This window comes from Podarcis erhardii (assembly GCF_964252035.2).
Source record: "Podarcis erhardii genome assembly, chromosome: 18".
Taxonomy (NCBI): Eukaryota; Metazoa; Chordata; class Lepidosauria; order Squamata; family Lacertidae; genus Podarcis; species Podarcis erhardii.
In genome coordinates this window covers 11,446,699-11,469,458 of record NC_138516.1, presented here as the reverse complement: position 1 = coordinate 11,469,458, position 22,760 = coordinate 11,446,699, and the positions used below count along the sequence as shown (strand labels likewise).

Below are 22,760 nucleotides of genomic sequence, written 5' to 3'. Positions count from 1 at the left end.
TGGGGTTTTAGGAATACAGTGGGACCTTGGTTCTCAAACGCCTTGGTTCCCAAATGCCAAAACCCCAAAATTAATGTTCCGGTTTTTGAACAATTTTCAGAAGCCGGACGTCCGACACAGCTGTTGTTTCCAGGGCGCCTGCGCCAATCAGAATCCGCACCTTGGTTTCCGAACATTTCAGAAGTCAAACAGACTTCTGGAACGGATTGCTTTTGCTCTTTATTTTGCATTTTGGAGGCTTTTTTGGTTCATTTGTTTTTGTGACTGTGCGGAACCCAGTTCAGCTACTGATTGATTGATTGATTGATTGATTGTGCGACTGCGGAAATGGATAAAAGCCCCCCCATCCAAACAATGACTATCATCAGTGCATGTCAGAAAAAATAATAATTTTTATTTTTATTACCTACAATACTGCCTTATTTATTTTATAGTACAGCACATTGATGACTGCTTTCATTTTATGCATCAATGGCCTCGCTAGATAGTAAAATTCATGACACATGGCTGTTTTAGGAGTTGTTTTTACAAGTATAGAATCCGTTTTGCATGACTTTCTATGGGAAAGTGCGCCTTGGTTTGGGAACGCTCTGGTTTTGGAACGGCCAGTTTGAGAACCAAGGTACTACTGCAGGCAGAGGCAAACTCGGCCCTCCAGAAGTTCTGGGACTCCAATTCCCATCATCCCTGACCACTGGTCCTGTTAGCTAGGGATGATGGGATTTGTAGTCCCAAAACATTTGGAGGGCCGTGTTTGCTTATGCCTGGTATTGTTGTTTTATTGCCCTGGCCAACAGCTGATGCAAATAAAGATTCATCCATTCATTCTTGATGTCCTAAGGTAAAGGTAAAGGGACCCCTGACCCTTAGGTCCAGTCATGGCCAACTCTGGGGTTGCGGCGCTCATCTCGCTTTACTGGCCGAGAGAGCCGGTGTACAGCTTCCAGGTCATGTGGCCAGCATGACTAAGCCGCTTCTGGCGCACCAGAGCAGCGCACGGAAACGCCGATTACCTTCCTGCCGGAGCGGTACCTATTTATCTACTTGCACTTTGACGTGCTTTGGAACTGCTAGGTTGGCAGGAGCAGGGACCGAGCAACGGGAGCTCATCCTGTCATTGCGGGGATTCGAACCGCCGACCTTCTGATCGGCAAGCCCTAGGCACTGTGGTTTAACCCACAGCGCTCACCTTCGCCCTGTACGGCAGGCCCGGCTTGAAGTGTTTCAGGGTCCCCCTGCTGTACTTGATGTCAACCAGCTGTTTCTGAACAGGGGTGGAGTCGTCGAAGGTGACCTGGCGGCTGCCGTCGGCCCCCGTGACGGTCGCCCAGATGCTCACGATGCCGCGAAAGTGCTCGGGGACGTCGGCCGGCATCATGTCACTCACGCACACGTCGAAATCCGCAGAGCCGTCGATCTGAGGGAGGGAGGGAGCGCGGGGTCAGGGTTGCCCGCACTGGCCGGCAGCAGCGCCTTTCCGGGGTCCGCAGGGGCCATTCCCTAGCCCTCGCCCCGGGGAGGCTGCCGGAAGTCAAAGTTGGCGCCGTCGTGAGATCCCAGAAGGGAATTTGGGGTATCTGTTTGGCTCTAATGGGAAACCCAGCCAGATGGGCAGGGTATAAGTATATTATTATTATTATTATTATTATTATTATTATTATTATTACTGCAGAAGGCTAGATTTCCCTTTCCCTTAGTTGTGACACATTTGAAAATTCCCTTTGTGTGCAGGAATCTAAAGCACCGATGCTGAGAGCTCTGGATCGCAGCAGGAGAACGAAGAGAAGAAAATGAAAAATGCAGTGGTACCTCCGGTTACATACGCTTCAGGTTACATACGCTTCAGGTCACAGACTCCGCTAATCCAGAAATAGTGCTTCAGGTTAAGAACTTTGCTTCACAATGAGAACAGAAATCGGGCTCTGGCGGCGCGCCGGCAGCAGGAGGCCCCATTAGCTAAAGTGGTGCTTCAGGTTAAGAACAGTTTCAGGTTAAGAACGGACCTCCGGAACGAATTAAGTACTTAACCCGAGGTACCACTGTATTCCGCCCAGAATTATAATTATAATACTTGTAAAAAATGGCCGGAAAGGGTTCTATCCGCCGTTCCTCAAGCCGCTGTCCATCACCTCCTTGACCGCTCACCTCCAAGGTTTTGAGGACCGGGTGGCCGGACTCATGCTTGTAGTAGCCGACTCCGTTGACCGTCATGTTGACGGCCAGCCTGCCGGCGACCGGCTTCCCAAAAGTGTACCTGGGGAAAAAGGAGCGGCTTCAGAGAGGGGGCCCCAATCCGGCCCTCGCCTCCGGACCCTCTGCCCCCCCGTGGCCGGCCAAGGTCCTTGCATATACATTGTCCCCCCGACCCCATCCTTACCTGGCGTGGACGGTCGCTTTCTCGCATGCGCCGAGGTCCCGAATGTAGCGTGGCGGGTCAATGCGCACCTCGAATTTGGGTAAAACTGGTGGGGGAGAGGAGGGTGGGGGAGAGGTTGACCGCTGCCGACGGGGGGCGTCCCGAAAGCCCCTCTGCAAAGGGGGTCAGGCCCAAGGTGGGGTCTCCCAGGCCGGCCTCTTGAGACCCCCCAATGAGATCGAAGCAGCCTTTTCCCTCGTGCAACTCTGTTCATCCGTGGGGATTGAGTTATGGGTTAGATTTTCCACTTCTAAAAACGGGAAAAGTGGTATTATACCGACCAAAACAGAGCGGCTTGCCAAATTACTGGAGTATTACAATGGGAGAATTCGGAAGGATCTCAAAAGAGAAAATAGATAAGGACTGGAAGCTGTTTAAAGGACATTTGCAAAATCATATTGAGAAACCAGAACTCCTATTAGAATAGACGAGTTCTGCTACAAATACTGAAATATCAAATAATATGGATGACGATGGGTTAGATTTTCTTTGTTTTATTTAATTGCATGATCTGCCATGATCCACTGACTGGATAGGGGACTGTTTCCATCTGGCATTCTTGCAGTTAATGTTGTGCCGTGTCTTTAATTTCCCTTACAGTATATTAGTTTCACCTGTGGCTGAAATTCTATTATGAAAGTATATTATGTTCTTTACAATTGGTTACCAGCACCGGTGACCATAAGTATCACATGAACACTGATCCAGAGTATATTTTCTACAGCATTCGTATCTGCTTACATGTAAGTTTGGGTGTATATTTTAGTTGTACATATTGTATTATGCATTTTATTTTATACAGACGCGGCTTTCATCGTGTGTATATTGTAATTTCAGCTTGTTAAGAAACGAAACTGCCACCCTTCTTGTATTAATTATCACAAGCCTGGCTGATGAAGAATCGATCAAGATTGGCTGATGAAGATTGGTTATCCGGAAACTGTTCCGGTGATATTTGGTGGCAGACAAAAGAAACTTTGCACGATTAAAATAATAATAATAATAAAAGCCGATCGATGCTTCGAAAGATTGGAGAATTAGTAAAAACGATATATATAAAATAAGGAAAGAAGGCTCTGCCCCCCCCCCCAGCGATTCCACCAGCCGCTGCGCCAAAATCTCACCATACTTCTGGACTTCGAAGGTCTTGTTGTACACCTGGCCTTGCAATGCGGCAAAAATGACCCACTCTCCGAAGACAGGCTGGTCAGACAGAGGGAAGCTGACGTTGAGGACACCTGCGGCCAGAGTGAGAAGCCGAGAATAAAACATAAGTTATTAACAGATGCTAAAGATAGAGGAGGCTTCTCCTTGCCCAGATTTGAAATTATATTATGAAGCCTCTTGTATTTGCTGGATCCGGGAATGGATAAAATTTTTAAAAATACAGATTTATTAGATTTGGAAAGTCATGATAGAGTTGGTTGGCGTGCTTACTGCGGCAGGGAAAAGGGGATGGTCAGCAAAGTTTGGCCGAAAAGGCGCTGGGTCGCTTCCAGCAAAAGAGGGGGAGAAAAGAGGTTTGGCCCCTATTTCTTTCTCTTTTCTCCTTTTCGGGGAGACGGGTACCCCATTGCCGCTCCCTCCAGACTCACCGCAACAAACTGGCTTTAGGTTGTTCCATTCGATCATCCGAGACCCACGAGGATCCTGGGGAGAGACAATTTCATTCAATTTCATGTTAGTCTTTAAGATATTATTATTATTATTATTATTATTATTATTATTAATAATAATAATAATACAGTATTTGGCACTTTTGTTTTTGCTCTTTATTTTGCCTTCTTGTTTTTGAGGCTTTTTCGATTCATTTGTTTTTGTGACTGTGTGGAACCCAGTTCAGCGACTGATTGATTTGCGGAAATGGATAAAAGCCCCCCATCCAAACAATGACCGTCATGTGTGCAGGTAAGGGGGGGAATTAATTTTTATCTTTATCATCTACAATACCGTCTTGTTTATTTTATAGTACAGTGCATTGATGATTGCTTTCGTTTTAAGGATCAATGGTCTTGTTAGAGAGTAAAATTCATGTTAAATGGCTGTTTTAGGGGTTGTTTTTAAAAGTCTGCGATGGATTAATCCGTTTTGCATTGCTTTCTATGGGAAAGCGCGCCTTGGCTTTGGAACGCTTTGGTTTTGGAACGCTTTGGTTTTGGAACGGACTTCTGGAACGGATTCAGTTTGAGAACCAAGCAGGTACTCACCACAATGTAGGCTTCAACCTGGAAGGGGGAAAAGAGGGACGAGTTACTTGCTTGGAATCCTGCACAAAACTTAACCCAAAGAAGCTTTTATTTTGTTCTTGGGTCAGCTAGTAATGCCTGCACAGACCGGCAGCAGCTTCCCAGGCGTTCGGACGAACAGCCATTAAAAACAAAGTAAGAGGCTAGTCCCCATTGCTTTTTAAAAAGGGGGCTGAATTAAATGTGGCCTTCTGCATGCCCAGCAGGTGTCCTACCACTGATCCATTAAGAACAACGTAAGATTATAGTCCTCATGGTTTTCAACAAAAAGAGGGATGAATTAAATAGGAATTTAGGACACCGCTTAGTCCCCTTGAACAGTCTAGCTCAGGGCAGCCTACACTGACCGGCAGCAGCGGCCCTGCAGGATTTCCAACCGGGAAATACCCCCCCCCAAGCCAAAACCTTCCGCATGCCCAGCAGCTGCTCCAGCCGCTGAGCTACGGCCCTTTTGCCCTAGGAGCATAGGAAGAGCCTCTCCTCCATCGTGAATTTGCCCAGTCCTTTTTTAAAGCCATAAAAGTTGGCGGTGGCCTCAAGTGGCAGGGAGTTCTGCAAGCCTCCAGCCTGGCCAGGTCCTTCTCCTCGAAGACCCCAGAGGAAACGAGCCCAGGATAAATATATATTATTACAGCCCCTTCCTCACCTTCTCATCGACGGGCCGCAAGTCCGGGTTGACGGTGAACAGGTTGATCAGCACTAGAAACAGAGAAGGAGAGGGGGAAATGAGAAACCAGAGAAAATTTAATTAAGAATGGGGAAAAATCTACAAGCTACCCTGTAAACAGCTAAAAACTTTGGCAGGGTTTTAGGGACACTTGCAATGTATTAAAAATTAGGGTGAAAAAGAAAAAACGATGGTTTTAAGTAAAACAGAGAAATGATAAGATGTAGCAGATAAAAGGCTGATGATAATGAAATCCATGGAGAGAAGTCTAAGGCTTCAGGGCATCCTAAATGTGGGTGGTTCACGTTTGAATTTAATCGTATAACGTAAAACTGAATTTTAAAAGAAATAGAGAGAGAGGGAGAGAAGGAAAGGAGCATTGCAGAATTGTGGAACTGGAGAGCTGGCGGGGGGCGCCCAGAGTCATCCAGCTCAACCGGCCGCAATGCACGAGTGCAAAATGTGGGACGTGATCCATGAGAGGCAGCCAAGTACAGTGGTGCCCCGCAAGACGAACGCCTCGCAAGACGGAAAACCCGCTAGACGAAAGGGTTTTCCATTTTGGAGGCGCTTCGCAAAATGAATTTCCCTATGGGCTTGCTTCGCAAGACGAAAATGTCTTGCGAGTTCCTGCGGGGTTTTTTCCCCTTTCCCCCCCTTTTCCTAAGCCCTAAGCCGCTTATCAGCTGATCCACTAGAAGCCGCTAAACCGCTAATAGCACTAATCCGCTAAGCTGTCAATGGTCTTGCTTTGCAAGACGAAAAAACCGCTAGACGAAGAGCCTCACGGAACGGATTAATTTCGTCTTGCGAGGCACCACTGTACAACATTCCTTGCAATGCTAGAGAAGACACGCAAGGGAATGTTTGGTCCAGCCAGTCGAAACTTCCTGTTCTTCCTGGCTGGAGCATCCTTCCTTTTGCATGTGACAGAAGGTGGGCGTGACCTCCTCACCTGTCCAGGTAACAAAGGACGAGTCACACAGCACACCTCCCTCTTTTTGACTTCCTTCTTCGTTTGACCAGCTTTTAGCTAGGACTGATCTCCCAGCAGAGTCACTGGGATTATTCCCCCATATGGGGCAGATCCACATGTACATATTTGTAACTAAGTCTGCCTTCAGGGATCCAACTGTGAACTGATGTGAGTCAACTTCCTTTATTGACTTTGAATAAGACTGTGGCTTCTTTATTCTTTTAAGAAGTTTTTAATGTGTGGCATTCCAATGTATTTTTAATCTCTGTTGGAAGCTGCCCAGAGTGGCTGGGGAAGCCCAGCCAGATGGGCAGGGTGCAAATAATAAATTATTATTGTTATTAGGGATTGAAGGGAACTTACCAGGAATGTACAATTCAATCTGAAGACAGACCAAACTGTATAATAGTGAGAGGCTCACACGAGCCTGCGACCAGCTATCTGCCGTGCATGTAAAAGGGGAATATAACTCTGCTATGTAAAGGAACTTGCTAGCACAAGTTAGGAAGGATATCAATAAACAATATATCCTCGCCTGCCACCCGGAACATTCCCACATTAAAGAATAAGCGCCCACCTTTCTGCTTTGGCTTGTAGACGGGTTTGTCGGTCTGGATGAAGACGGAGGCGCCTTTGCTGTCAATGGTGACCGTGGTGTGGTTGTGGAAAATGTAGCCCTCTTCTGCCAAGTGCCGGTTGCCCCATACCTTGAGGTGAGCCTGGCCCCGTAGCCCCGGGGGCACCTGGTCGGGAAGGCAAAAGGGAGTTATAGCGCTGCGCCTGGCGCCGACGAAGCTTAGAATCGTGGATCTCAGCTGGAGCGCCCAGGACAGAGAGAAGGCCAGGAGTTTATAAAATCAGATGTGCTTTCTCCCTCCCTGGTGTAACGCCGGAAAAAAAGTAAGTGCATGGTTAGCCTGCGGAACCTGCTGCCACTGGAATCCGCCATGCCGACCGACCTGAATGGCTTTAAAACAGGAGCAAAGAAGGCAGGGGTTATAAGAGCTCTTTCTGCCCACCAATTTGCATCAGGGTGGATTTGATCGAAATCAAATCAAATCAATTTAAATCACTAGTCAGTAAGACTTCATTTAAATCATTTTTTTTTACAGAAAGACTCAGTCTTAATATTGACAGCCGGATGAAGGCTTCGTTTTTGGAATAATAAGTAGTTTTTGCAGTTATATCAAAAATTGCAGATTTGGTTCTACTCTTAGAAACACATAGACAGATAATTGTGAAATTATGGTAAGGTTTCCTGAGTTAACTGTTTATTTTTGGACAACTTTTCTGCTGTACTTTATTGGAAGGAGAAAAACAATCATTTCCTTAGTAACTATTTAACTGAAAAAGCCAACATTATAGCATATGTATCCATGTTTGTTAACTGTTGCAGTTAAACAATTAAAAAAACCCCTGAGTTTTAGCACTCATAAGAAACTTAAAACAAATCATTTCCTGACGAACAGCCTTTGGGCTACAATGTAACTTAGAAAATCTTTAGAAAGGCTTTTCCTCCGAAAGCATTTTATTTTTAAAAATCCAATTTAAATTTTTTTTAAATCCGATTTACATTTTTTAAAAACACGTTTTTTTCCATTTTTAAAAAAAATAGTTTATTTTTAAATCCACCCTGGTATGTACTCACCTTGAGCTTGATGGTTCCTTTGCCTACACAAACGCCGGAAAGAAAAAGAGAGAGAAAATGTAAGATTCAGAAAGCCGAAGAATACCGTGCAAACACGCCAGATCTAACTACGATATTCAAGACACACAGACACACCAAACTGAAGCCCCTTCCCTGGCAATGCAGGGGTCTGTGGCTGCCAACCAGCCGTGCCCGGGCGCCCTTTGCACGTACGTAAATGGGGGCCTACCCAAAACCGTTCCGTGCCCTCGCGCCACCGTCTCTCCTTTGACCGACAGCTGGATTTGAACCGTCGTCTCCTTGGCCGGGTTGAAGATGACCACGCTGATGGTTTCCACTACCCCTGCCCGGAAGACCGAGGGCACGGCGACCAAGTAGCCCCTGGGAAAAAGAGGGAGAGAGGAAGGAGGTGAGAGGGGGCAGCTCTGGAAGAAAGGCTCTGCGGCAGAACAGCTGCTTGGCAGGCAGAAGGCCCCGTGTTCCATCCCCGCTGCCATCCCCATATACCGTATTTTTTGCACCATAACACTCACTTTTTTCCTGTTAGAAAGTAAGGGGAAATGTCTGTGCGTGTTATGGAGCGAATGCCTGCAGGTGGCGGGGGGCGGATCTGCTGCAGTCGTGAGCAGAGGATCCATGGTTCCACTTCCTTCCCTCCTCCATGGTTACAAAGCATGGATTCACATGGATCCTCAGGATTTTTGCATTGGGCTACTCCAAACTCACTGTCAGATCACATGTCTGTGGCCACAGCATGAACCACAAAAATCATATATCCACTATTTTGTTTAGAATTTTTTTTTTCTTGTTTTCCTCCTCTAAAAACTATGTGCGTGTTATGGTCTGGTGCGTGTTATAGAGCGAAAAATACAGTAATAATAATTATTGGGACGCAGGTGGCACTGTGGGTTAAACCACAGAGCCTAGGGCTTGTCGATCAGAAGGTCAGCAGTTCGAATCCCCGCAATGACGGGGTGAGCTCCCGTTGCTCGGTCCCTGCTCCTGCCCACCTAGCAGTTCGAAAGCACGTCAAAGTGCAAGTAGATAAATAGGTACCACTCTGGCGGGAAGGTAAACAGCGTTTCCGTGCGCTGCTCTGGTTCGCCAGAAGCGGCTTAGTCCTGCTGGCCACATGACCCGGAAGCTGCACGCCGGCTCCCTTGGCCAGTAAAGCGAGATGAGCACCGCAACCCCAGAGTCGGCCACGACTGGACCTAACGGTCAGGGGTCCCTTTACCTTTACCTTGCCCATCTGCCTGGGTTTCCCCAGCCACTCTGGGCGGCTTCCAACAGACTATTAAAATACAATATTAAACATTAAAAGCTTCCCTAAACAGGGTTGCCTTCAGATGTCTTCTAAAAGTCAGATAGTTGTTTATTTCCTTGACATCTGACGGGAGGGCGTTCCACAGGGCGGGCGCCACCACCGAGAAGGCCCTCTGCCTAGTTCCCTGTAATCTCACTTCTTGCGATGAGGGAACCGCCAGAAGGTCCTCGGGAGAGGGACCCCGGTGTCCGGGGTGGAGACGCTCCTTCAGGGATACGGGGCCATTTAGGGCTGTTTAGGGCTTTCACTAGAAAATCACCAGCCCAGACTGAGGTTCCTTGCCTCCCCTTCTCTGCGGTGCTTTCCCCAAGCAATCAGAGACTGTGCCTGCCAGCTAGCCCACCGCTCCTGCGCCCTTTTCTTGCCTCTCTTGGTCCTGGGAGACCAGCAGGGAAGGGAGATTCTTGCCGCAGGAGGGGGAAGAAACCCCTCTCTGCCTCCTGGCTTCCCTCCTCTCCTGCTTCCGCTCCTGCCTCCGATTCTGAACTCTCTCTGCCACCGATTCTCCCCGCTCACAAAGCCCTGTTCCCTCTTCCCAGCCCCTCCAGGTAGGAACAACTTAAAAAAGCGGAATGGCATGTAGACCCATGTGGTCCCGCCTTAACCCTTATTGCATTTGTGCCATCAGTGGGGCAGAATGCATGGGAACAGAAGAAAGCCCGCCAGCCCAGGAAAGACCCCCCAAAGTTAACTATTCCCCCTTTGCCAGAACGCTCGTCTTTCCTCCTCCCGCCTCGCTGCCTTCCCCTTTTGTGCTGCGTCTTTTAGTCCAAACCCTCTGAAAAGGCACCGGCGGCACATTGTACGGCGCACACATGCGATTCAAATTCTCCGGACTCCGTCGTGATTCTCCTCCGCAGCCCCTCTCCCCGCTGCTCAGCCCATCCCATCCCCAATGGGCCTTCTTCGTGCAAGACAGCTCGTCGCGTCACATGCTTTTGGAAACATAATTCAGCTTCGCCGGCCGGGTCTCTTTCGCCGGAGGTTAACAGGCGCCCTGGGAGGAGCGAAGGCTGCTGTTTCCCCTCCTCCCCTCCAAATTCCAAACATTGCACACTCCGTCCCCCTCAGCGGGATCCATCGCCATGGAGATCTCATTGCAAAAGATCTCCTGGGCGACAGGACCGGCCCAGATCAAGAAACCAGCAATGAGAAGCTCAAATCTGCAAAACCTCGACCGCCTTTTCTGGACCGGTCTAGCGAGAGGGAAAAAAAACGAGGAAATATTTGCAGCGTAAGGGTCTTCCGCCCGACGCGAGACTCGAACCCACAACCCTAAGAGCCTCGCTCTCGACTGGCTGATCTATCCCTGGCTGGTTTTGTCCAGCTTACGGGAGATTTCCAGTTTTGTCACTTTAGGACTTGCTCCCAGGATGGCCGGTTTATTACAGAGTATGAATGAACTTTATTACGGTCACAGACCAGGATTAAGAAAAGCATATAGATAAAATAGCAGTTGGGATTTTTGACCGATAATTGTTAGGGCAAATGAGGACAAGGAAACAGGCATAAAACATCCGAATAAAATACAAGATTAAACGCAGATAATGGATGGATAAGAAACTAATAATTAAAACAGATGAGAGCTAAAAACCAACAAAGACACGCAGTTAAAACAACTGTAAGAGCATAAGAACTAAAAGACTCGCAGATAGAACAACTATAAGAGGCTGAAGAGTAGAAGCCTCTTAAATAGAGGACACCCACAACGTTAAAAACTTCTGTGCAAATATGGTTAAACAGACAAATAGAACAACATGCAACACTGAATTTAGGAACAATGTCCAACAATAAACTGTCCCAGGAAGTTGACTCAGAATCACCCATGGAACTGTGTTTGGGGCTTTTCATGCCGGACTGTTTTGAGTATTACAGAGTATTTGTCTTGCTTTGCTTGCGCGATGTTTATGCAGAGGTTAGACTATCATGGAATTTTAGAGTTGGAAAGGGGATCCCCCAGCGGCTATCCGCGGACAGAGACCGTCCGACCTCCGCTTAAAAATCTTCAAGGAAGGAGAGTCATTAACGCCAAGGTATTCTGCTGTGGACAGACCCGACCTGGAATCCTGTGTCCAGTTCTGGGCACCACAATTTAAGATGGATGTTGAAAAGCTGGAAGGTGGGCAGAAAGGGAGACCGAGATGGTCTAAGGTCTGGAAGCCTGATGAGGAACGGTCGAAGGAGCTGGGGATGTTTAGCCTTTGGAAAGAGGAGAGGCTGCGAGGAGATGGGAGAGTCACCTTCTGATATCTTACGTGGAAGAGCAAGTTTGTTTCCTCCTGCTCGGGAGGGCAGGACTCGAACCCATGGCTCCCAGCGACAAGCAAGGTAATTCTGACTCAACACTAGGAAGAACTTTCTGATGGTCAAGATATGTGGGATGGGAGGTGGCGGACGCCCAAGCAGAGGTTGGAAGGCCATCAGTCATGGACGCTTGAGCTGAGATTCCTGCCTCTGCAGCGGGTTGGGCTGGATGACCCCTGGGGGTCCCTTTCCAAATCTATGATTCTGTGACACCGGAGCGTAATAGCCATGGGCAGCCTTGTCCGCCGTGAATTGGCCTTTTTAAAGCCATGCGTCAGAACTAGCCCTGAGGATTAAGCCTTCCTGTCCTCTGAGATAGACTGGCTCTGTCTATGGAGGCTCCATTTAGGAATCCTAAGGGGAGCCTGGCCCGCTGGATGAGGCCAAAGGGAGCTCCTTCAGCCCTGCTGTAAAGGTTGTCTCAGAGGGAAGCCCGGCAGCGGGGACCCGAGTGCGAAAACAGCAGCTCAGAAACTCCCTGCTGGGGAGGCCCAGAAGCTGGCTGGCAGATTGGGGGCGAGAGGAGAGCTGTTCTGTCCTAATGGACCAGTTCGGAAATGGGGGGGGGTCCCCTGACCTTTCCCACACCCCCTTAGGGCAAAGGAAGGGTGTTGGGGAGGTAAAGCGGGAGTCAAAATTATACGCCACCCCCAAAAACGGTGCAATGTTGTGCATTTAAGTTAGGGGCTCTGTGGGGCTGGCCAGGGTGCAGTTTGGCCTGGGGGGGGGACATTTCCTGGACCCCCATCCTTTGCGTGGGTCGGATGCGGCCAAATTCCACCCAGCGGCCCCGTTGGGTTTTGGAGACGAGGAAGAGAGCTCTCTGCCCATGCTCAGGAACAAACTCTGGGCTCGTTCCTCTCTGCAGCCTCCCAGAGGCAAGGAAGAAGGCTCTCTGCACATGCCCCAGAACTCCCCCCTCTGTTCTTCCCCCTGAAGAATTCGCAGAGCAGAGGAAGAGGTCTCTCTGCACGCGCTCAGGAACCCCTGGGCTTTCTGCACATGCTCTGGAACACTCCCCTTGGCTCTTCCCCCTCTGCCTGCTCCAGGGTTCCCGGAGGCGAGCAAGAGGTCACTCTGCACTCACCCAGGAACCCCTGTGCACTCTGCACGCGCTCGGGAGCGCTCTCCTTGCTCCGTGCAGCGAGGGCTTCCCGGAGGCGAGTGAGAGGTCACTCTGCACATGCTCAAGAGCCCCTGGGCTCTCTGCAAACGCTCGGGAGTGCTCTCCTTGCTTCTTGCAGCGAGGGCTTCCCGGAGGCGAGCGAGAGGTCTCTCTGCACGCGCTCAGGAACCCCTGGGCTTTCTGCACATGCTCTGGAACACTCCCCTTGGCTCTTCCCCCTCTGCCTGCTCCTGGGTTCCCGGAGGCGAGCGAGAGGTCACTCTGCACGCGCTCAGGAACTCCTGGGCACTCTGCACGCGCTCGGGAGCGCTCCCCTCCTTCCTTCTTGCAGCGAGGGCATCCCGGAGGCTCCCTCTGCGCGCGCTCCGGAGCCCGGGGCCGGGGCACCTGGGGGACCCCCTCGGTCTCTCGGTCGCCGCTTCCCTCACCTCCGGTCCGGGCTCGGGGTGCAGATCCCGCAGAGGCTGCACAGCGGCAGCAGCAGCAGCGTCCAGGGCGCGCGTCCAGGGCGGCGGGCCGGAGGAGGCATGGCCGGGCGCCCTTTGTTCCCTCGGGAGGCCGCCGACGCCCGAGCCGGCCAGCAGCGCCTCTGCCCCGGCCCTGCGCCTCCGCCGCTGCCCGGCCGCCTCCAGCCCCGCCTCGGCCCGGGGCGGCCCGCCGATGCCTCCGCCTCCGCGCTCCGCCTCCCAGGCGCGCTCCCTTTGTTCCGGGGAGGCGCGCGAGGCCGCGGGGAGGGGCGCGACAGACCCCCGGGGGTCTCCGCTCAGCAGGGTCGGGGGTCTTCTTCTTCTTCCCCTCCTCTCCCACCAGATTTCTTCCTTCTTTCCTTCCTTCCTTCCTTCCGCGCGCAAAAGTGCCGCGCGTAAAAATCGTGATTCTCCGAAGCTGCGCCTCTCCAACTTTTGGAACCACGCTTTTCGCAAGATCTCTTCATATCGAGGCTTCCCAAAAGTTCGTAGTGGGAAGCTGGTACCCACCTCGAAGCATCTTTGCATTGCCTGCTTTTATTGATACAGAAATGTTTATTTTAGAGCACGGCACTTTGTTTCTCGCTTTCGTTTGATGGATCGATGGTCTCGCTAGATAGTAAAATCCATGCTAAGTTGCTGTTTTAGGGCTTGTTCTTAAAAGTCTGGAACGGGATTAATCCGTTCTGCCTGACTTTCTATGGGAAAGCAGTGTGCCTTGGTTTTGGAATGCTTTGGTTTCGGAACGGACTTCTGGAACCGAGGTACCACTGTAGTTACCGACATTAATGAGGATAGGTACATACCAGATTAAAAGAAATACAGCTATTTTTGTGGGCACTCATCAATATTTACATTGATGTATCCATTATATACCAGATGGAAACAAATTGCCCTGCTTTAATTGATTGTTATCAAAAGATAAACAAACGTTCATACCCAATGCAAAGTATCTTTTCTTTGTGGTTAGAGAATTAAAGAAGCATGCCTGCTTTTATCGATAGTTATTGATACTGATAAGGATCAATACTTACCAGATTTAAAGAAATACGGCTATTTTTATGGACACTCATCAAGATATACATTGATGTATCCATAGATACCAGATTAAAACCAATGGCCTGATATATATCGCATGCGAGAAGCTCCTGTTCCGCCGCTTAGCTAAAGCTTTGTGAAAACAACACAGGTTTCTAGTCCTTAGGTTCTGGAAACCAAGCCTGATGAGGAACGGTCGAAGGAACTGGGGATGTTTAGCTTGGAAAAGAGGAGGTTGAGGGGAGATAGGTGAGCCATCTTTTGATATCTCAAGAGCTGTGTCACGTGGGAGAGGGAACAAGCTTGTTTTCTCCTGGAGGGCAGGACTCGAACCCGTGGGTCCCAGTTCCGAGGAAGGAGATCCCGACTTAACATCAGGAAGACCTTTCTGGCAGTCAGCGCTGTTTGGGATGGAAGGCGGTGGCCTCTCCTTGGAGGTTTTTAAACAGAGGTCAGATGGCCATCTGTCATGTACAATTTAGCTGGGATTCCTGCATTGAAAGGGGCTGGACTAGATGACTGCTGGGGGGACATAGCTGCCGGGTTCCACCCAACTTTAGGGCCCAACGCAGCTACGAGAAGGCGGTGGAATACTGGGGGAGCCTAGCCCAAAATTATGTTGGGCAGCCCTTCCATTTCTACAATTTTGCAATTCTACGCTTCATTCAGCACTGCGTTAACATGTGGAACTCCCGCCCCCAGGATTCCACTGACCCGGCTGTCTCTGAAAGAGGACCCGGCAAATCCATGGCTCTCGTTGGCTGCAAACTATGTTCTCCCTCCCCGCTGGTCAGGGACGGGGCCCTTCTTCTGAACACCCAGAGGGGAGAGAGTCGCTGCGGGTTCGAGTCCTGCGGTGCTCTTCTTGGGGATTGCCAGAGGAAGAGGCGAGCTTTGGCTGGGAGTTGAAGAAAGCCGGCGCGGAGAACCTCTGCCGGCTCCAGGCTCCAGCGCCCGGCCTGTTGCCAGGATGCGTCCCAGTGAGGGATATCTTGGACCCCTTCCCCTCCTCCTCCTTGCTGGGTGGGTCAAGGAATGAGGGGGTCATAAATACACGCCTTTTATAATTCGGAATACCAACCATTAGCTCAGACCCAGGAGGGGGATCCCCAAAGGACACCCCCCCTCAAAGTCTTGGCTGGCTTCCACCCCCAATTTCTGTGGGAATGGGAACTCCTCAAAGCTGGAATTGGGCGTGGGGAGACCCTGACTGGGGTGGGGGGAAGGACACTTGCCTCATGCAGTCAGGATTTTTTTGGGGGGGCTCCACCCCGCCTCTCGGTTTTCCCACCCCCCTCTCTAGGGTTTCGATATTAGCAAAACGCGTGGACAAAATTGGAGCCAGGCTTTGTTCAAACGGGGAAATATAAATCCCTTTCTGCGGCGTTTTCCAGATTTGGCACGAACGATGGATTTCTTGGGTGGGGAATTACTGTAGTCTTGCCTAAAGCAAAAAAAATTAATTGTTCTGGGGTGGAGGGGTCTCCGATATGCCTCTTTCTCAGGGCATAAACTCACGATAATGTCAGCTGAGGGGGCCCATGCCTAGGGCGAAGGATATTGGGGGCCGAATGTGGCCCTCCAGATTCTCAGTGCGGCCTCCAGACTCTCCTCAGACCAGTGCTAGATTTACGTATAAGCTAAACAAGCTCTAGCTTCGGGCCCCACTCTGTTAGTGGGCCCCCAAAAAATGAAAGAGGGAAAAAACCCGGATGTACATTTCCAAAATATAAGATAAAAAATAAATAAGATAAAACCTATATCCAGCAACAGTGTTTTGTATTGTGTAGGTTCCTCTATTTCCCAGGGACAGACCCAGTTTTACAGAAGACGTCCCAGTTCCTGACTTGATAACGGAACGTCCCACTTTCCCATAGGACGTCCCTGTTTTCATGGGAGAAACGTTGGAGGGGATGGAATAGGACATCCCTGTTTTCATGGGAGAAACGTTGGAGGGGATGGAATAGGACGTCCCTGTTTTCAGGGGAGAAACGTTGGAGGGGATGGAATAGGACGTCCCTGTTTTCAGGGGAGAAACGTTGGAGGGGACGGAATAGGATGTCCCTATTTTCAGGGGAGAAACGGTGGAGGGGATGGAATAGGACGTCCCTATTTTCAGGGGAGAAACGGTGGAGGGGATGGAATAGGACGTCCCTATTTTCAGGGGAGAAACGGTGGAGGGGATGGAATAGGATGTCCCTATTTTCAGGGGAGAAACGTTGGAGGGGACGGAATAGGACCTCCCTATTTTCACAGGAGAAACATTGGAGGGGATGGAATAGGACGTCCCTGTTTTCATGGGAGAAACGTTGGAGGGGAAGGAATAGGACGTCCCTGTTTTCAGGGGAGAAACGTTGGAGGGGATGGAATAGGAGGTCCCTATTTTCAGGGGAGAAACGGTGGAGGGGATGGAAGAGGATGTCCCTATTTTCAGGGGAGAAACGATGGAGGGGATGGAATAGGACGTCCCTGTTTTCATGGGAGAAACATTGGAGGGGATGGAATAGGACGTCCCTATTTTCAGGGGAGAAACGTAGGAGGGGAAGGAATAGGACGCCCCTCTTTTCAGGGGAGAAATATTGGAGGGTATGCACCCACACTGTCATCCGGGTGGAGCAGGCCCTGGGTGTCACCGGCGCATGAGCTCAGAGCTGCAGGTGCGAATGGTGCTCGGAGTAGCCCAGCTGCCGCAGGCGAGACCCTCCAAAACGTGATGACAAGCCGGCCAGCTCACGGAGAAGCTGAGTCAGCAAAGCGGGGGCCGGGGGAAGCCTTTGCCGGGCCCTCGGCCAAATCTAACCTTCTTTCCGCCTGACGTCCTCTCTCGGGTCCCCCTCGACCCAATTCAGGCCCCACCCTGATGTGGCAGGTGGAGGGGCTCAGCCATGGGCGGGGGGCAAGTAAATAAATCAAGTAAATTAAACAAACACTAAACTAAAAGTAGAACTAATCGGAAAACTAGAGAGTTCCAGAAAGACATCTACTTCTGTTTCGTTGACTATGCAAAAGCCTTTGACTGTCAAAGTTCTTACGTATAAGCTAGTTCTTAAAAGTTCTTAAAGAAATGGGAGTGCCTGATCACCTCATCTGTCTCCTGAGAAATCTCTATGTGGGACAAGAAGCTACAGTTAGAACTGGATATGGATCAACTGATTGATTCAAAATTGGGAAAGGAGTACGGCAAGGCTGTATATTGTCTCCCTGCTTATTTAACTTATTTGCAGAATTCATCATGCGAAAGGCTGGACTGGATGAATCCCAAACTGGAATTAAGATCGCCGAAAGAAATATCAACAACCTCAGATATGCAGATGACACAACCTTGATGGCAGAAAGTGAGGAGGAATTAAAGAACCTTTTAATGAGGGTGAAAGAGGAGAGCGCAAAATATGGTCTGAAGCTCAACATCAAAAAAACGAAGATCATGGCCACTGGTCCCATCACCTTCTGGCAAACAGAAGGGGAAGAAATGGAGGCAGTGAGAGATTTTACTTTCTCGGGCTCCATGATCACTGCAGATGGTGACAGCAGTCACAAAATTAAAAGACGCCTGCTTCTTGGGAGGAAAGCGATGACAAACCCAGACAGCGTCTTAAAAAGCAGAGACATCACCTTGCCAACAAAAGTCTGTATAGTTCAAGCTCTGGTTTTCCCAGTAGTGATGTATGGAAGTGAGAGCTGGACCATCAAGAAGGCTGATCGCTGAAGAATGGATGCTTTTGAATTCTGGTGCTGGAGGAGACTCTTGAGAGTCCCATGGACTGCAAGAAGATCCAGCCTCTCCATTCTGAAGGAAATAAGCCCTGAGTGCTCACTGGAAGGCCAGATCCTGAAGCTGAGGCTCCAAGACTTTGGCCACCTCATGAGAAGAGAAGACTCCCTGGAAAAGACCCTGATGTTGGGAAAGATGGAGGGCACAAGGAGAAGGGGACGACGGAGGACGAGATGGTGGGATAGTGTTCTCGAAGCTACAAACATGAGTCTGACCAAACTGGGGGAGGCAGTGGAAGACAGGAGGGCCTGGCGTGCTCTGGTCCAGGGGGTCACAAAGAGGTGGACACGACTAAATGACAAAACAACAATTGTAAAATCAAATAAAAATGATTTCCAAAAGTAGAATTGCTGTAGAATTTGCAAACCGCATACGGAGTTGTTCAGTTTACGGTTTTTCACCAAATCTGGCAACTTTCCCCCATTTTTCGCACATACACAAATTCTGCCTTTCCAGGCCACTGGGAGACTGATTGGATTACTTCCTTCTGCCTGGCATGAAATTGCCTTCCTTCCACCCCCTCCGGAGATCCGGAAAGCTACACTCCGAATGGTCAACAAACGGCCAGCTGCGCCCCCGGAGCCAGCCGGCCAAAGATCTGAGAGGCCGGCGGGCATTAGCGCAGTGAAGCAGCGGAAGACATTTCCAGGCATTACGTTCGCCTCTGTGCCCAGATTCACGCACAAAATTCCTGGCCTTGTTTATATCTCGTGTCTCCCGTTATCTCCCGTCAAACGTACGGGGGCCTTTCAAAGCGATGTTCCCTCCATTGTTCGGATCTTGTTTCCTCTTCAGGGGGATGGCATGCCATCCTCAGAATGAGGAAAGGAGAAATGAGTACAACCAACTTTCAGAGACGCACCAGTTTTGGGGAAAGTCCGGAAGGAAGGATGTCGAAAGCTCCCCACTGGATCTGGGCCCCTAGAGACTGGGGGTCCCATCAGTGCCGGATTTACGTATAAGCTAAACAAGCTCTAGCTTAGGGCCCCACTCTCTTGGAGGCCCCCAAAAAGTTTAAAGGGGGGAAAAAACCTGGATGTACATTTCCAAAATATAAGATAATAAACAGAATAAAACCACAATGCAGGTGACGCTGTGGGTTAAACCACAGAGCCTAGGACTTGCCGATCGGAAGGTCGGTGGTTCGAATCCCCGTGACGGGTTGAGCTCCCATTGCTCAGTCCCAGCTCCTGCCAACCTAGCAGTTTGAAAGCACAAAGTGCAAGTAGATAAATAGGTACCACTCCAGCGGGAAGGGAAACGGCGTTTCCGTGCGCTGCTCTGGTTCGCCAGAAGCGGCTTAGTCCTGCTGGCCACATGACCCGGAAGCTGTACGCCGGCTCCCTTGGCCAGTAAAGCGAGATGAGCGCTGCAACCCCAGAGTTGGCCATGACTGGACCTAGTGGTCAGGGGTCCCTTTACCTTTACAGCAACAGTGTTTTGTGTTGTGTCGGCTCCTCGGATGTAAGTCATGGCCCCCGCCTGCTCCCTCAAATATCCCTGGTTTGCTCCTTTCTATATAGAGGGTCCCTGCATTCTGCTATTTATCATTCTTAGTAGTTTGCATCGAGATGGTGGGACAGTGTTCTCAAAGCTACCAGCATGAGTTTGACCAAACTGCAGGAGGCAGTGGAAGACAGGAGTGCCTGGCCTGCTCTGGTCCAGGGGGTCACAAAGAGTCGGACACGACTAAACAACTAAACAACAACAACAGGAGGTTTGCATCATATATTTGCACCTATTATTATTTCATGTTATTGCAAGTTTCTAGAGACTAGATGATGAGTCTTTGTAAATGGTGTTTCTAAAGGAACTTTTGATCTTGCCAAATGCCAGTGTGTTTGCATTATTCAGTTTGTTATGAATCAAAAATCATTTTGAGTTAGAGTTTAATCATTGTTTCGCTATGAATATACTTCTTCTTAATTGTATTTCACTATTCATATACTTCTCCTTAATTGTATTTCAGTTCAACAATCACTTTGATAAAATACATCTTTTGTGATGTGCAAATGGCTTGAGATATCTTTTAGGTCCATAAATTACCGTATAGCATATATTCAACAACAACAAAAAACAGCGACAATTTGTTGTGGATAAAGGACAGCTGGACATAGAAAGGGCCCCGTTCCCTTCAGGAGCTGAGGGCCTCATCAAACCAAAATCCAATCCTGGGTCCCCTCAAAGTCCTATTCCATCCCCTATGATGTTTCTCCCATGAAAAAGGGACGTCATCTTCCATACTTCTAACTCTTAAATTTTAAGATAGTCTAACCTCTGCGTGAACGTCGTGCAAGCAAATCAAGACAAATACTCATTAATAATCAGGCCATCCAGGGTGGCAAACCCTAGAAGTTACAAAATGTTTGCTGGAAATCTCCCATAAGCCCGACAAAACCAACCAGGGATAGCTCAGCTGGTCGAGCGCGGGGCTCTTAGGGTTGTGGGTTCGAGTCTCATGTTGGGCGAAAGACCCCTGCCTTGCAGGGGGTGGGACTAGATGACCCTTGGGGTCCCTTCCAGCTCTGCAGTTCTGTTCTATGAAAACCCAGCAGAGAAAGAGATTATGTGCCTCATTAGGATCCATGCGGAGCTCAGCCGAACTCCGAGCTCAGAGGGACATTGCAACTTGTCGGATTTGCGCAGGCTGCAAACCGTACAAATCAGGTGTGATGAGACGCCGTCTACCCCCTTTCCTCCGGGGTCCGGGGTCAGCCTTCCTGCCGGCAGGCCCCCACCTCTTCCCCGCTGCTAATTAAGTGTTTCCATTTCTCTCCGGACCGGCTAAGCGTGTTTAATCGCCTTTAATTAAACCGTCTCTGCTCCGCGCCGAAACCCGGGGAGAGAAGAAGGCGGGAGTCTTTGCAAAGGCGCCTTTTGATCCCCGAGGCTGGGGCACGTTCCCTCCCCCCCCCACCAGTTGCCGGACCCTGTGGAAAAGTCGCGGGCCTCTTCCTCCGGACGACACGAGCCACGGCTAAAGAGATGCGCTGGCCAGGGCCCAAGAGCCGCAGGCTGGAGCGAATCGCAGCGTGCCAACGCCACCGTCTTGGACGGGCAACGGCCATGGGGACCCCTGCTTGGCATGCAGAAGGCTCCATCTCTAAACAGGGCTGGGACTCACCTCCCTGTGGGAGATCCACCAAAGGATCCGGCCCAATTGCCTTCTAAATCCGGCCCGCGGACGGTCCGGGAATCAGCGTGTTTTTACATGAGTAGAATGTGTCCTTTTATTTAAAATGCATCTCTGGGTTATTTGTGGGGCATAGGAATTTGTTCATCCCCCCCCCCCCAAAAAAAATATAGTCTGGCTCCCAAGAAGGTCTGAGGGACGGTGGACTGGCCCACGGCCGAAAAAGGTTGCTGACCCCTGGTTTAGAGCCCCATGTACATATTTGTAACTAAGTCCGTCTTCAGGGATCGCGCTGTGCTCTGCCTGGTGTAAGTAAACTTCTTTTATTTACGGTACTTACGAATAAGACTGTGTCATCCTCATTCTTTTAGGAGGGATTCAAAGGGGTTTTAGCAGGAAAATATTAGAACACCTTTCAATCTGGACAAGCCAGATGGAATTGTGTCTAGTGAGAGGCTCACACGAGCCTGCAACCAGTTCTCTGCTGTGCCTGTAAAAAGGGGGATGTAACTCTGCTCCATAAAGGAACTTGCTAGCGCAGGTTAGGAAGGATATGAATAAACAATATATATCCTCTCCTGCCTCCGTGAACATTCCTACAGTTGTGGCTGGCCAGGGCCCAAGAACCGCATGCCACTGCCTTGGATGGGCAAGGGCCATGGGGACCCCTGCTTGGCACACAGAAGGCTCCATCTTTGCCGTCGGCATCTCTAAACGGCTGGGACCCGTCTCCCTGTCGGAGACCCACCAAATGTGCCTGGATGTTCTGCTGCAGATACCCCAGGCCGTTTCTCCTCCAAGTGGTCATTCCACCACTGGTCACTGCTGTGGATACACGACTTGACCACCCGTCTCCAGGCACTTCGGCCGTCTGCAAGGGATTCCTGGGTCCAGCATCTAGAATCCCTATTTCCCAATCTGGACCAGCCAGATTTAATTGTGTATATTGAGCGGCTCACACGAGCCTGCAACCAGTTATCTGCTGCGCATGTATGGAAGGGGAATGTGAACTCTGCTACGTAAAGGAACTTGCTAGTGCAAGTTAGGAAGGATATGAATAAACAATATATCCTCTCCTGCCTCCCTGGACAGTTGTGGCAGGGGCAGGGAGAAGGGCGACTGAAATATACGGTACTCTTGAGAGTCCCATGGACTGCAAGAAGATCCAACCTCTCCATTCGGAAGGAAATCAGCCCTGAGTGCTCACTGGAAGGCCAGATCCTGAAGCTGAGGCTCCAAGACTTTGGCCACTTCAGGAGAAGAGAAGACTCCCTGGAAAAGACCCTGATGTTGGGAAAGATGGAGGGCACAAGGAGAAGGGGACGACAGAGGATGAGATGGTGGGACAGTGTTCTCCAAGCTACCAGCATGAGTTTGACCAAACTGCGGGAGGCAGTGGAAGACAGGAGGGCCTGGCGTGCTCTGGTCCAGGGGGTCACAAAGAGGCGGACACGACTAAACGACTAAACAACAACAACAAAACAGTGATTGAACAGTGATTGAATTCATGTCCCATTTCATCTCAGGGTCGTGGGCTTGAGCAAGGAATGCTCTAGACGACTCCCATTGTCCCTCCCAACTCTTGAGATTTCTGCATTGCGCGGGGTTGGACTAGAGGATCTCAGGGTGTCCCACCCAAC

General features: G+C 50.0%; 1 protein-coding gene across 1 annotated transcript in view; it reads right to left on the bottom strand.

Moving 5' to 3' along the window:
- Nucleotides 1–13,383, bottom strand: part of CPAMD8 (C3 and PZP like alpha-2-macroglobulin domain containing 8) — a 47,167-nt gene extending 33,784 nt beyond the window's left edge. Inside the window, 11 exon segments of the mRNA XM_081846526.1 lie at nt 1,190–1,417; nt 2,146–2,254; nt 2,378–2,462; nt 3,541–3,654; nt 4,012–4,066; nt 4,624–4,641; nt 5,309–5,361; nt 6,883–7,048; nt 7,954–7,976; nt 8,183–8,334; nt 13,139–13,383. Coding sequence (XP_081702652.1) covers nt 1,190–1,417; nt 2,146–2,254; nt 2,378–2,462; nt 3,541–3,654; nt 4,012–4,066; nt 4,624–4,641; nt 5,309–5,361; nt 6,883–7,048; nt 7,954–7,976; nt 8,183–8,334; nt 13,139–13,239 — 1,104 coding nt within the window. The 5' untranslated portion in view covers nt 13,240–13,383.
- Between the last annotated feature and the right edge of the window lie 9,377 nt (nt 13,384–22,760).